Here is a 15,609-nt window from a genome sequence, read left to right as displayed (position 1 = left end):
ACAGAAAACATAATCTTTGAAAATAATTTAAAACAAAGCTTCGAAGACTTCATGATGCATAAATATTCAGACATTCCTCAAAGAAGTACACTGCACCCTGCCTGTTTGGGTCTAAAATTTATATTGTCGTAAGAACAGCCTGATCGTCAAAGTGTAAAGTCTAACGTCAACACTGGGAGACATTACGCACATCATTAAAAACGCTTTACACTTATTTACATAAATGCAAACGTTATCACACTCATTCAGTAAATTTCTGAGAAGCACCATGTATAATGTCATGAATTTGTCATTTAACAAACTAAAATCTTATTGACTCCAAAACAAACGTGGTAGGCTTTCAGTTAATTTTCAAAACAAACTACACTGCAATTTGTAAACAGCCTTGTCTCATTGAGAAAAGGAAGCCTGAAATCCCGGGGCTCGAGGGCAAACATTTTCCGGGGCCTAACTCTAGGTGGCTCACTTTCCTCATCTAAGAATATAAAGGCTGAAACAATTGTCCTCTGCCGCCCAAGGGTTTTTTCCCTCCAGTATTTTGTCTTTTCTGCAGGAGTCGAGAGGATTCAGTACGAAGAGCAAGAAGCATGGAATAATTTAAAACATGGATGTCAATGCTTCGGGGCGTCCTTCCCCACACCATACAAACCTTCAGAGGCAAAGAGGAAATGCACAGCAGCCCCGGACAAACCCTCACAAACCATCAGTACCGCACCCCTCAGTGTTTTCCAGCCGGTTTTTGCCAACGCCGTACGAAAGAAACAGACGACTACACAAGGTCGGCCCAAATAGCTGGATTAACCTGCGGACTTGGCCCCGAAGCGTTTATGAACTGAGGAAAATGAAGGGGCGGGGCCTAAGGGGAGGAGTCATGGGCGGGGCTGGCGTCAGGGGCGGGGCTGGAACCTGCACCCGACTCCCGGGCTACGGCGGAATCCCTGCGCCTGCGCGCCCGCGTCGGCCTGTGGTTAGGCAGTCCCGGGTTCTTGGGCTCGCCCTCGCGCCCCCGCCCTCCTCCTCCTGCCGGTCTCTTCCCACCTCCGCCCACTTGACGCGATGACGCACGGCAGGTTTGCGGACGTGGCGGCGGCGCACGGCACGAAAGGCGGAGACGTTGGTGGCGGTGGCGGCAGCAGCGGCGACGACGGTGGAAGAGGACAGGGGCAGTCAGAGACTGAGGCTCGGCCATGAACTGGCCCGGGACCGCGGCGGCGGCGGACCTGGTGGCCGTCTCCTGGTTGAGTCTCTCCTGCTAACGGGACAGGTAAAGATGGCGGCCAGAGGTGGGTGAGGGGGTGGGAGGTGGCCGAGTCCGGCCGGCGGCGTTGGGGCCCGGACTGCCCCTTCGCTGGAGGCGGCGCGGACCCAGCGGCCGCAGATGTGGCGGGCCTGCTGTCGGAGGTTCGGACCCCGGCCCCGCTTGGAAGAGACTCCGAGGCAGCGGAGACCTTCGAGACCAGCTCCACCAAAGCCCCTTGTTACACTCTCGGGGAAACTGAGGCTCGGAGGAAAGGCTCCTCCCTGCCCGAATCCCTGAGCATCGCGTTTCCCGACTAGACACGCTACCTTTCTCCCACAGCCTCGTGTTTGTGTTGAATATTCGTTGACAGCAGCTGGTCCACATCGTCCCAAGTACGATGACAACATAGGGATCTGAGGTTTGATCATCGCTAGGTGTAACAGAGAAAAAAAACTAGACGTGTGGAAAGGAGGAGGAGGGAAGTTAAGTTTCTAGAAACTCGATTGGCCCTGAGAAAACAGTCTCTCTGATACTGTCCCAGTGCTGAAGTAGCTTGAGACCTGTGGCCCTTTTATTGCCACTTGCTTAAAGAACGTCAAAGTGAAAGCACCCAACAGCATTTATAGAGCACGTAGGCATTGGGGAAATAATTTTCAGTTACCGAGTGAGCTGATGAGTACTTTAACATGGGGTCCATTGGGTTACTTTTTTGCCAATTCTTGTAATCTACGTAGCATGCAGGCTTGTTTCAGTTTTCTGAAGGAGGCACTTGTGCTTTCTGTCCTGCCCTAAGAGAATTGTAACAGGTGGAGCAAATTGAGCCAGATGACTTCACTACTGTGTACTTTGTAATCTTTTATATAGTTGGCTCAGATAATTATATGCCGGGGCCCGAGTCTAGCTTTTCATTGTCAGTTAGGGACACAACCAACTCTTGATTATTCAGAAACAAACTATCGAGTTTGTGATATTCTACTGCCTGGGTTACTTCAGTACAAGGGGAGTGAAGAGATCGTGAGACAGATACTGTTTCGCAGTGTATCATGGAGTCGCTGCAGCTAAGTCGCTTCAGTCGTGTCCGACTCTCTGCGACCTTATGGACTGTAGCCCGCCAGGCTCCTCTGTGCCTGGGATTCTCCAGGCAAGAATACCAGAGTGGGTTGCCATGCCCTCTTCCCGGGGATCTTCCCGACCAGTGGATCGAACCTGCATCTCTTAGGTCTTCCGCATTGGCAGACAGATTCTTTACCACTGGCGCCACCTGTCTAGCACATACTATGGAGAGACGTTGATAATAGTATCTAAAATGGCTGTTGTGCCTTGCTCAGTGAATTTCAGCGGTACTAAGCCACCTGCGGATTCTAAGAACAAATTATCAGGAGAAAAAGTCTAAAGTTGGCAGCATAACTGAGTTATAGTATCAGTTCAGTTCAGTCGCTCAGTCGTGTCCAACTCTTTGCGACCCTATGAATCGCAGCACGCCAGGCCTCCCTGTCCATCACCAACTCCCGGAGTTCACTCAGACTCACGTCCATCGAGTCGGTGATGCCATCCAGCCATCTCATCCTCTGTCGTCCCCTTTTCCTCCTGCCACCAATCCCTATAGCCAAGTGTAAATTGCTGTATATTAAGTGGTTCATAACTTGTAAAACTTTTTGAGAATATGAAAACAATAAATATTATCCCCAGAAAAGTGTGCATATGTATAAAATTTTGCCTAGGAATTCACAGTATTCAGATATTTCCTAGATTAAAGACAGTATTGAAAGACTTAAAAAAGTGGAAATAAAACTATTATCTGTTTTAGGTGAAGGTGAGATACTCTTTCAACTTCTTTGAGAACAAAATAAAAATAAAGCATCCTTAATTTATTACGGTATTAAAACAAGTTTCATCTTTAACCTTGTTAGAGTTGTCACTTGTTAGAATTCCTTGAAGGAATAGATGTGATTTTAAAACTGCTTTTGAGATGTAAAATGTGGGTAGGTTTCTTTAGTTTGGTGGCTGCTGAGTTAGGAGTTCCAGTTTATGGTAGTAAATAATGTAGCTCTACAGGTGAAATTATCGACTTAATATGTAGCTATTAGTTACTTATTGAGTAGAAACTTTGAATTTTTAAAGCATTACCATGTTGCCATAGAGCAGGGACAGAAACTGGTTTTCTGGGGTTGGATTCAATGATATGAAATAGTTTCCAAAATTTTCTAAGTATGTCCCAACATAGTAGATGATTTATTGTATATATTACAAATTCAGACTTTTGGAGTTGGTCTTTTCTGATTTTTTTTCTTTTCCACCTGGTGCTTGTCCATAGTATTCACAACTGCCTTTGGGGAATCATTTAGCCTTGGCTTTCATTGCACAGCATTTTCATGATTTCCTCCTCCTCTGATTACTTCTTTTCCCTCTTTGCAGGCTGATCTTCCTTCATCTAGATACTAAATGTAGCAGTTCTCTAAGGGTCCACATTGGACCCACTTTTCTTATTCTGCACCCTCTCTCTCTAGGTAATCTTATCTATACAGCTTCAGTTTCCACCTATGTGCAGGAGAGTCATGAAATTATGTCCCTCAGACCTTTCTGAATTTGACCACATAGTCCACTTGACTATTTGACATTCTTTTTGGTTATCTTAAAGGAATTTATAATCAAAGTCACCCACCCTCACCCCATGCTCTTCCAGTGTTCCAAATCTTAGTGAATGGCACCAACATTTACTCAGGGACACAAATCAGAAATCTTGGTGTGACCTTTAACTAATTTCTTTTCTTTGTATCTGAGCCACATTGTTAAGCCTTAAGTATTTTACCTTCCAAATTCCTTTTACTACTTCTCTACTCTCTTTCACAATTATTGAAAATAATCTATCCTTCCTTATGTGAATAATTAATATGAAGTTAAAACCGTGAGTGTGGAATTGGTTTATGTTCTTGTTTTTTGTTTTTAACACTGATAGACTTTGGTGGGGGAGGGTCTGGTTGCCACCTGGGATCTCACTCTCCTAACATAGGTAAGAAGGGATTTAGAAACCTTTGTGCAGTGTCTATATTCTGGGGCCCCAGGGTAGGAAGGGGGTAATTGCTGGGTGGCCTGAAGGTGGGGAGGCAGAGCCCTTGCCACCTGCATGCCCACATCCACCCTGAACATGATGGTGGGGTGAGATGCTCTGGGAGGGATGAGGAAGTCCCCAGGCTAGGCCCAAGTTGGCAACGGGTCGTGGCAGGTAGCCACAGCTTCAGCAGCACTAGGTACCATAGTTACAGGGCATCTTGTTGCTGGCATCATCAGTGGTGACTTGTAGTCATACATGAGCTCCTCACCATGCAGGAAGCAATGCAGGGTAGGTAAAGATGATGATGTGTCCCTAGCCCTCCACGTGGATGACTCGAGAAAGCAGTTGGGTTCACAGGAGTGGCTGATGATGCAGACACCATTGCCATACATCGTGGCACGCCTGTGTCAAAGTCATCCATTCAGAACGTGTAGCACCGAATGCCCCGCCCATTGGAGAATTTCTCCCACCTACTCTTTTTTAATGAGAATAGGTCAGCTTGATGAAGGTGAGTTGTGAGTGAGTACACTTAAGTCAGCTCTCATCTCAGTCTTAAATTGTCTTTTCTGTAGTATAAGTGAATCAGATCAGATCAGATCAGTCACTCAGTCGTGTCCGACTCTTTGCAACCCCATGAATCGCAGCACGCCAGGCCTCCCTGTCCATCACCAACTCCCGGAGTTCACTTAGACTCACGTCCATCGAGTCAGTGATGCCATCCAGCCATCTCATCCTCCGTCGACCCCTTCTCCTCTTGCCCCCAATCCCTCCCAGCATCAGAGTCTTTTCCAGTGAGTCAACTCTTCACATGAGGTGGCCACAGTACTGGAGTTTCAGCTTTAGCATCATTCCTTCCAAAGAAATCCCAGGGCTGATATCCTTCAGAATGGACTGGTTGGATCTCCTTGCAGTCCAAGGGACTCTGAAGAGTCTTCTCCAACACCACAGTTCAAAAGCATCAATTCTTTGGCACTCAGCCTTCTTCACAGTCCAACTCTCACATCCATACATGACCACAGGAAAAACCATAGCCTTGACTAGACAGACCTTTGTTGGCAAAGTAATGTCTCTGCTTTTGAATATGCTATCTAGGTAGGTCATAACTTTCCTTCCAAGGAGTAAGCGTCTTTTAATTTTATGGCTGCAGTCACCATCTGCAGTGATTTTGGAGCCCAGAAAAATAAAGTCTGACACTGTTTCCCCGTCTATTTCCCATGAAGTGATGGGACCGGATGCCATGATCTTCGTTTTCTGAATGTTGAGCTTTAAGCCAACTTTTTCTCTCTCCTGTTTCACTTTCAACAAGAGGCTTCTTAGTTCCTCTTCACTTTCTGCCATAAGGGTAGTGTCATCTGCATATCTGAGGTTATTGATATTTCTCCTGGCAATCTTGATTCCAGCTTGTGTTTCTTCCAGTCCAGCGTTTCTCATGATGTACTCTGCATATAAGTTAAATAAACAGGGTCTGTTCACAGTCTCTATGGACTATAAGTTGAGTTTCATGGAGGCTTTGGTAAGCTAAAAGTTTGATGAAAAGCTGCCAGGGAAGAAAAATCCCTGGTTGAGAGCAAAATCATGACCTGTATAGATGGCACATATTGTACTAAATATAAATACTGAAATTAGCCTGATCCAGGGAAGTGGGAGGGGAGTCCGAAAGATAGTTCAGTCTCATGGAACTTAAAACGCAGGACAACTCAGAAAGTTTGGGGTTTATAAAAGTGTTGTGTGTATATATGTAAAAACTATATTTTGATTCCATCAGATCTATAAATTATATATGATCACACGTTTTTAAGATGTGTGATCTTAAAATTATTTCTTATATTTCTTATATTTTCTTCACATACTCAGCATGGGGAAACTTAATTTTTTGACCTAAAAAAATACAGCAATTTGCCCTTATTAAAATGTAAGCATCACTGTTGTGTGACATACGCTCTGAAAGAATGGATTACCTCTTCCTCCCATCCCATTGTCTCCATTGCCAGATATGCTCATTGTTCTTCAACAGCTACAAAACTTGAACCTAAGTTTTTAAATAACTCAAACCATTCTTTAAAAAACAAAATATAGAGTGTCTTGAATATAAGATTCATGTAAATCAGTCAAATGGGTCAGCTACATTCCACAGTTTTCTCTGCCTTCTTTCCCCACCAGATTTGGACATGGCTGGGAGGCATCAGAATCGTAGTTTTCCTCTTCCAGGAATTCATTCAAGTGCTCAAGTACATGCATTTGGAAATTGTACAGACAGTGATATGTTGGAGGAAGATGCTGAAGTATATGAGCTTCGATCCCGAGGAAAAGAAAAAATCCGAAGAAGTACATCAAAAGATAGACTTGATGACATCATAGTGTTAACAAAAGATATACAGGAAGGAGACACTTTAAATGCAATAGCCCTTCAGTACTGTTGTACGGTAAGTTTTAATCTGACTTTGCATAATGCAGCCCCAAATACGTCATTTGTTCATAGTACAAGTTGGAGTAAAGTCTGTGCCCTTTCATCTTCGTTCCTCCACCCCCTGCTTTTTTTCCTCTTTCCACAGAAATCTCTTATCCTGTTGATGGATGTTAACTTCTTAAATTTTAAGTGAACACTTGAATTCTGTTTATTTCTAAGTCATGATTCTGTTTTCAGATTGAAAACACTGAAATGTATTTATTTTTCTCCTTATTAAAGTTGTAACAGAATGTAGAAATATATGAGGAAAGTATTTTTCCTATCCCAATTTCCTAAGATAACACACACTGGTGTATCTCTTTCCATACCTTCTCTGAGGGGAGATGTATATGTATGTGGTGATGTTTTTAAAATTGGTTTATATTATCCATGTTACTGTGAAAGTTGCCTCGTTTTCATTTATTAGTATCATGAACATCCCTCATAGCCATATAGGTCTAACTATGGTATATAGCTTATGATGTTCCATAGTATGGATATACCACAGTTATTAAATGGTTCTCTTATTCATGGGTAGTCAGGATTTCCTCCATGTTTTGCATTGGGCAGTGAATGTCGTCACTAACTAATACCTTTGTTTCTGTGAAATAGATTCTCTTAAGAGGGATTTATAGAGGAAAGGTATATTTTTTATTTTGCTAGGTATTAAACTGTTTAAATTCATTGTATATCTGTGTCATGTCCATCTTGCATCCATAACATGGAATCTGTTTTCATGTAAACATGTTTAAATCCTTTGTTATCAAAGTTTTTATTCTTACGTTCCCAAAAGAATTTTGAAATGTACTATGTAACACCTCGCACATTTTAAAGTGAACATCTTAAATACATTGTGACTTAAAATTGTTTCAAAGAATTTAATTTCCAGAATGTTATCAATATTGATATTTAAAAATAAGACTATTAGAATATTCTGTAAATGTATGCATGGAATTCCAAATACCACCAGGATTTGCTACCTAAAATCATTCATTTAAAATATATGAGCTCTCTTTTTAGTAGCATGAAATTTTATATATTCCTTTTTCTCCTTGATTAATATTTTCATTCTCCCCCTCAAAATCTTTCATAGTGTAAAATATATTTATGCTTGAGAATCTTTTATTGATTACCTGTCACAGTTCCCTGCAGTAGAAACACACATATATTGATAAATTTATATATATATTTAAATTTAATTTTATAAAGTTTCCTATGACCATGAGGTTCTGTGTGTTATTTTTTATGAATAAGTACTGCAGTTATTCACGATTGATCAAAACAAATATTACACATTTTAATTTAAACATTTAATAAAATATTTTATTGAAATGCGTTTCTTGATGGAGTAAGAAAAGCTGGGTTTGGGGTTTTTTGTGATTTGTTTATGTATGGGAACATTTATTGTTAAATCAGAAAATGATTTGATTTCATTCTTTAATGCAGATAAAATTGTTAATATGTATTCTGTAGAGAAATAAGACCATGGAGAAATAAACCTTAGAAGGTTGTTAATGGAAAGTAATCAAGACTTTTAAGATTGGGGCAAGGCTAAAAATATCAACATGGAGATCCAAGAGAAGAATATGGTCTAGTCGTTTTATTAGAGAAAGACAGCAGTTTTCTAGAGCCTAGAAAGTTTTCTTAGAAAAAGAGAAATCTGAAATGCCATCTGAATGATTTAAAAATAGGTCATATTTTTAATCAGTGAGGTTTTGAAAAGGACAGAGTATTTCAGACATATGACAGTGAAGTAGAAAAGATAGCAAGGAGGTATAGACAACAGAGGAAGTTTATTAGGTGTGTCAGAAATGAGTGACACAGACTAGGATAAAGTGCTGTAAGATAACTGAGGAAAAGTTTGCTATATAGTAAGAGAACATCATTTTAAGGTTTTAAAGAGTGCTGCAAAATGGGGGTAGGGTGGGGCAGGGAGAACCTGCTGGTGAATTAGAGGGAATCCAAGAAAGAGGTTATTGGAATATCCAATGAATATAAGTGCGTGGGCTAAAATATTTATAGCAAGGATAGAGAAGAAGCTGATAGAAAATGTATTAGGGGCAATCACAGGATGTGTCTGCTGTTTCCTTAATTATATGTACAGTGATGAAAGGCAGTTAGCTTAACAGAGAAGATGGCATTGGCCATAGTAATGGGAAAATTGATAAAACGGAGTTAGGAGTTAAACAGTGCTCTGTTTGACAGAGCTCAACTAATAGGGGAAAAAAATGATTAATCTTACAAGACGGATTTATCATTTAAAAATTATGGAAGTTAGTGCCATATTCTGCTTATAAATATTCAACCTTAGGAATTATTGAAATATGCCTGTTATAAAACAGTGATAAGAGGAATGAAAAGTTCAGGGTTGGAATCTTAAATGTAACCAAGGAAGTTAGCATAACAGAGAAAACATTATAGGGATATTTAGAGAGGTAGAGGCTAAATCTTGGAAGCAAGGTTCAGAAAGGTTGCTGAGTAGTTATTAGATGGAATGTACAATACCAAGCAAAAGAGCATTTAAAGAGAATACGGTCAGGCTTTCGTGTTGTCGGTGAATCCTCATTTGTCTTAAAAAAGATCCCTAAGGTAGTAAAATGACTAAGCGCCCTTTAACATTACACTGTCATCTCCTCTCTCTCTTCCTTCCACACATACACGTCAAAGGAATTCACTTTTTCTCATTCTGCATCACACTGGATCAGTAATATGCAATTAATCCAGGTCACTACTGCCTCTTAAAAACCCTCTTTGACAACCTGGATTCTGCAGGTTTCTGATTTTCCTACTATTAAAGTTTAATATGAGCTAACACTTGCATAATATATGTGTTTCACTATAGATGTTCTTTGGACATTTTAATACATTAATCTTCACAGTAACCGTATGTGGTAGGTAGTGTTATTACAGTCATTTTACATACGTGAAACTGATTTGCAGAGAGGTTAAACAACCTGCCCCAAATCGTACAGCTAGAAAGTGTCAAGGTCATGCTTCAAATCCAGGTGACCTGTGCTTTTAACCACTATCATACAGTGCTTTCCTGGCTACTGTTTCTCAGTCTGTTTTGTGGCTTTCTCTTACTCAGCACGCACCTCAAATGTTGGCATTCCTCAGGGATCTTTCCTGTGTTGCCTTCTTCTAGCGAATCTATCTACTCTTGTGACTTCAATTATCATTTCTGCTGGTAATCCACAAATCTCTCTTTCGCTGGATCATTCTTCTGAATTTCAGACATTCATCTCTTAACTGCCTTTTGGACATCCTCCACTTTCATATTTCAGGCACCTCAAAGTCAACACGTGTGAAATCTGTGTTCATTCTCTCTTACCCTCTACAGTGTTCCATATCTTAATGAGGGACGTGATTATCCATTGTTGGCCATGTCAGAAATCTAAGTTTTATCCTAGATTCACTTTAACCTCTCTGACATCAATCAGGTGATAAATGATCAGGGCTTAGTTTACAGCTTTGATGAACTAATAATTTAAAAGTAGTTGGAGAGCCTGGCATAGTAATTGGTAGCCTGAGAAATACTCTCTTACTCTTGCCATTGTTGGCAGGTGGATAGGATATATAGACAGGTTGAGGACTATATAAAATATACAAGGAAAGCCTATAAAAATGACTGATCTTGGGAGGAGCTGAATAATGCATTTACAGCAAGAAGTTTGGGGGGAAATGGCTTCAGAAAACAAGTGAAGGAGATAAATTATCACTTTATTAATTCCAACGTGTATTTTTAAAAATAAAATATTTTAACATCTTTAAAATTAGAATGGTGGCATCTTCAATATTTGGTGGAGTTTTTTTTACCTTTATGATGCATAAAATAATGGGACATCCTAAGAGTGGATGGCATCTTAGTTTTGATAAAACATGGTACTTTTATTGGGTTAAGTTGACATTTACCTATACTCTAACTGCCACATAAGAAGAACTTAAGTCTGTAATCCTTCCTTCACAAATTGTTTACAAGCAGCAGAGTGTGATATTTGTACAGGATGTGCAAAGAGAAATATCAAAAGATCCTAGAATCTATTTAACTAGAATTAGTGTTAACAATGTATGGGTTGATGGTAGAATATAATTGGTGATTTCTTAAGACTGGTAGATCAAGAGTGGTATAGAACTGTTATCCACAAATAAAATCTCTCTGGATGTGATAACTCAATACTTCCAATACTAAGCTCATTTTTTCCCCTCCAAAAGTAACTGGGATGAATGAATTGTTACTACTTTTATTTTGATTCAGAATTTAGTTGAATGTTGTTTTTTTTTTCTTACAGGTAGCAGATATCAAGAGGGTTAACAATCTCATCAGTGACCAAGACTTTTTTGCCCTTAGGTCTATCAAAATTCCAGTAAAAAAGTTTAGTTCATTGACTGAAACACTTTATCCTCCAAAAGGAAGACAGGCTTCACGTCCTTCTACTGTTCAATACCTTCCAGAACAACAGGAAGTTTTGTCAGCTAATGACTCTCTTTCTTCCACTGAGTCAGCTGGTAGCTTTCTAAAAGAAGTAGACCGAGACATTGAACAAATAGTAAAATGCACAGACACCAAAAGAGAGAACCTTAATGAGGTGGTGTCTGCTTTGACAGCACAACAGGTCCGTTTTGAACCTGACAACAAAAACATTCAACGGAAGGATCCTTACTATGGAGCAGACTGGGGAATAGGGTGGTGGACAGCTGTAGTGATAATGTTGATAGTAGGCATAATAACACCAGTGTTTTATTTGCTGTATTATGAAATTTTAGCTAAGGTGGATGTCAGTCACCATTCAACGGTGGATTCTTCACATTTGCATTCAGGAGTCACACCCCCATCACAGCAGAGAGAAATGGAAAATGGAATTGCTCCAACTAAAGGAATACCCTTTGGTCCACAGGATGATCATAAACTATATAATCAAGATTCTCAGTTACCTGCTGCTCAACACAAAACATAGCAGTTAGTTCACAATTACAGTTACCAATCACATGTGCATTTGGAACTTGGTCAATCAGTTACAGTCAGTAACTACTTCAAAGGCAGAATTTAGACTGAAGATGCTTTGTTTTTCACCTTTTGTTGTTATTTGGAGCCACTTACAAATGGGTTGAGTATAAAATCCCTACAGTTGCTAGTTGATATTGAAAGCAGTGAATCTGTGTATCTGTTGTATCAGTGCTTAAAGCAGAAATGAATTTGAATGTGTGTCTAGGAAGTTCTTGAAAAATGCATCTTTTTCTTAGTCAAGACTGGTTATCTTTAAATTTTATTTTTAAAGTATTTTTGTTTTGAGGTTATTAGTAATACATTTATTAAACAAATAATGATAGCATCAGATGTCTGCAGCTGATGAAAATTTTAATACTGTGAGCCATCAAGATGTTCAGTTGCAAGAAAGTCTGATTCTAAAATTATTTGATAGCACTTAAAATTCTATTTTGAAGTTTTAAAAAAACATTTAGTTCATACACTATGAAAGCATAAGTAGAACAGAAATGGGAAAGTTATCTATAATGTCTGTAATAGAGGGTGAGATATATTATTATTAACCCCCCCAAATAATGTTTTACTGTTGGGAAGTTGCCATTTGGTCACTAGAACACTGGATTATGTCAGGACGTAAAAGTTACCTTTCTCTCTTAAAGAATGCTGCCACTGCTTCTGTTTTTTAAGTAATTTTATTTGCCTCTGATATTTGAAAGCACTTTTGTTGTTCTTTGATGAAAGTGTTACACATGTACAGATTACCATTATTTAGCAAATATTTCCTTACATACTGTGATAAGTTGTTGCTGTATTACATGTAGTAACATGCCTTAATTACATTTAATGCCTTATAATATATAATTTTTAGAATTAAGCATTGTTTTCGATAGTCCAGTAGGATTCATAACATAGGCTGTATAAAATTAGCCTCTACCTTCACTATCAAGCACAAGTTAATGGGATGAAAACATTTTCAGTCTCTCTGAGGTCTGTTGCAGAAAAGCAGGGGTAAAAAGACCATTAGCATTAGCAGTAACAGACATATTGCTTTATTGATCCCTTAGCCTCTAGAGTTTTCAAAGAGAAAATGTTCAACTTAGATCCTTTTTCCCTGAATTAGAGCATCTCTGGGGAACAGAGGCCAGAGGTGTATGGTTTGGTCAGAAAGAAGGGGTTTATAGGGCCACATTTTAAGATCTACTGTGGATCAGACAGACTCTGGCTAAATTGCATTTGCATATTGATTCTATGATTTAATTTTTTAAAGTATGTGTTTTTAAAATGTTATCAAAATAATTCATTAGAAGCAAGATTTGGTGGAGTCTGGCTTGCCTGTTTTGTGTATAATAAAGTATGTACCTTAAGATACATAACAACACCTCATTTTCTGGGCATTATTTCCTAACTTTTAATGTTTAAGCTTTTTGACCAGTTGTTTTATATTTCAGATTTCAATATGGATACAAAGTGAGATGAACAAAATATATATATATATATATATATGCTTAATGAGGCTTAATGTACTTTCAGGAGCAATGTGTCAGAGAAAGATAGGACAAAGAAGTCAAACATTAAAGCCTTTCCATATATATATCAGAGGGCCTTAGATGATTACCAGAAAGCGTTAATGTGGAAGTCTGTAGCAAACTGATTTTTTGAGTGACTCTATTAGTTTGAGATTTAAAACATTGTTTTAATGTGCCTTGGGCATCTTTCTAATTTATGCTCAGTGTTAACTTGGTCAGTTTACATTGTATTTATTAAGCCTGCTGAAAATCAAGTTTTAGGGAAGAAAATAAAAGATTATTTTAGGATAGAATGGGCTAGATGGCCTTTGAAGAACTTTGTTTACATCAAATTGATGAAATTTCAGATAGTCAAGGATTCCTTTCTGCTTGTGATACTTGGAAACTGACAAAGAGAAGTCTGATTTCCAAAATCATTAACATTTTAAAAAGTAGGTGTTCTGTGTTGGTTAAAAACATTTTCTGTCTTGCAGAGTGTCCTATTCCTTGAAGGAAATATAACATATCCTTATGACACAGACAGTTTCCTTTGTCCTTATGTTTGAGTTATATATATTATAATTAAAAAATTAAAAATATATTTTTACTTGATTGAATATAGCTTGAATTACATATAATTCTATGTATATGTTATATATACAGAGAATTCTATATGTTATATATATAGAATTCTAGATTTTAATCCTTGTCATTAAAAAAAATTTCCTAAGCATTTAATAGATAAAATAATTTTAACTTTTAAAAAGTACTAAGTAGTACTACAAAATTTGTAGTAAATGCAGATTACTTTGTAAAACTTAATAAAACAAGAAAAGTTATCATTTGATATTGTGGCTTTTGTGTTGAAACCCTTATTTGAATTTACTGAGTCTACATTAGAAGATAACATACACATGTATGTATGTAAAAGTAACAACTGTGAATCACTGCATTTGGTTCACTTAAAATGTTGGAGTTGCAAGTGTTTAAGAAAAACCTGCTTATTTTTAAAAGGGGCAGTTCTTTCTAAAAGTTTGGGTACAAATGGTTAAGCTTGTTTCAAACAATGGATGGTATTTAAATAATTTTTGCAATCCTATTCCTAGAAAATTATAGGCTTTGTGTCCTTAAAAGATATATTAAGATCAGTTATAGAGTCATTAGGAATTAGAAGACAGTAATGTTAACTTCTTCGAAAACTTGTGTTTTAAAGCTTGTCTTTTTCTGAGCCCTACTTGTTCAGTGGCCTGAAGAGTTCTTTAAATGAACCACTATTTAGTCATTAGTTTTACTAAAATTACCTACTTGGAATATGAAGCATACAATTAGGATTTAGAAATACCATGAAACAGGATACAGTCCAAGTGTTACAGAGTAAAGGTGGAGTTCTGGGAAGTCTGTATTTAAACGGTACATTATGATGGGAATCATTCTTATTTTGAATTATGTTGCTCAGGAAATCAGTATTTTTCTTCCAAGTATGTGCATATTGCACTGTTGGATCACAGAAATCTGAATGCTTTAACTATTTTATGTATGCAAATTATATAAAACTTTTGTATAATGTATTTTATACAAATGCAGCATGGAATTGTAGAATATTATGTTAGCATGTACATCTGTAAAACTGGGTTTTAAAACTTTCTGCCCCTTATTTTTCATATTTTAAAAGATATACAAAATGTAATAAAGTTTCTATTTTATTATTCAATCAAAAAATGGAAGCTGGTTAATTTAATTGAATAAAGCAAATCTTTTCTCCTCCTCTAACTATTTGATAAAAGAGATACTATGTAAGTTAGACTGAATTGCCGAAGATTTACTAATTCAGATTCTCCCTTATATTGAAACAAAATACACTGGATGACTTATAGTACATAAGTGAAAGGAAATGAAAACAAATTTCAAATGAACGTTATTTGCAGTGAAAAAGGCCTTACGAGGCATGGAGATTACAGATTGGTCATGTAACAGTATGCTCTATTTACATCTAAATTTTATTATGAAACAAACTTTTTATCTCAAAATACTAATTTTAAAAAATACTAGTAACAAAAATCAGGTATTTGGAGTTATTTAATGGAGAATCAGTGTAAACCTTGGTTTCTTCATTTTTAAAAGCATCTTAATCTTAAAATTGTATTTATAATTTTTCTTATAAAAAGTTACTAACTTCAGAACCTTTAAGCATACTAAAGAAAAGCCATGATACTGTACATCTGAAAGTGGGGAAGGAAAGGTTAACAAGGTCCAGTGAGTGTCAGCATTCTCTCAATATCCAAATCTCTTTGTTCTTACAGCTTTTAATCACCTAGAGTTTTATTGTTGATGGTTGTTTGTTCAAGAACATCTGATACTGGCATCCTGCTCAACAAATATACA

General features: G+C 37.9%; 1 protein-coding gene across 1 annotated transcript; it reads left to right on the top strand.

The window, feature by feature from the left end:
- The first annotated feature begins 991 nt into the window (after positions 1 to 991).
- On the top strand, positions 992 to 13,824 carry LYSMD3 (LysM domain containing 3). Its single transcript, XM_055564368.1, has 3 exons — positions 992 to 1,264; positions 6,453 to 6,715; positions 11,028 to 13,824. The coding sequence occupies exons 2-3, from the start codon at positions 6,461 to 6,463 to the stop codon at positions 11,691 to 11,693; spliced, it is 921 nt and encodes a 306-aa protein (XP_055420343.1). The 5' UTR covers positions 992 to 1,264; positions 6,453 to 6,460; the 3' UTR covers positions 11,694 to 13,824.
- Positions 13,825 to 15,609: the final 1,785 nt, after the last annotated feature.

Source organism: Bubalus kerabau, chromosome 1 (assembly GCF_029407905.1).
Source record: "Bubalus kerabau isolate K-KA32 ecotype Philippines breed swamp buffalo chromosome 1, PCC_UOA_SB_1v2, whole genome shotgun sequence".
In the NCBI taxonomy this organism is placed as follows: Eukaryota; Metazoa; Chordata; class Mammalia; order Artiodactyla; family Bovidae; genus Bubalus; species Bubalus kerabau.
This window is presented reverse-complemented; position numbering and strand designations above follow the sequence as displayed.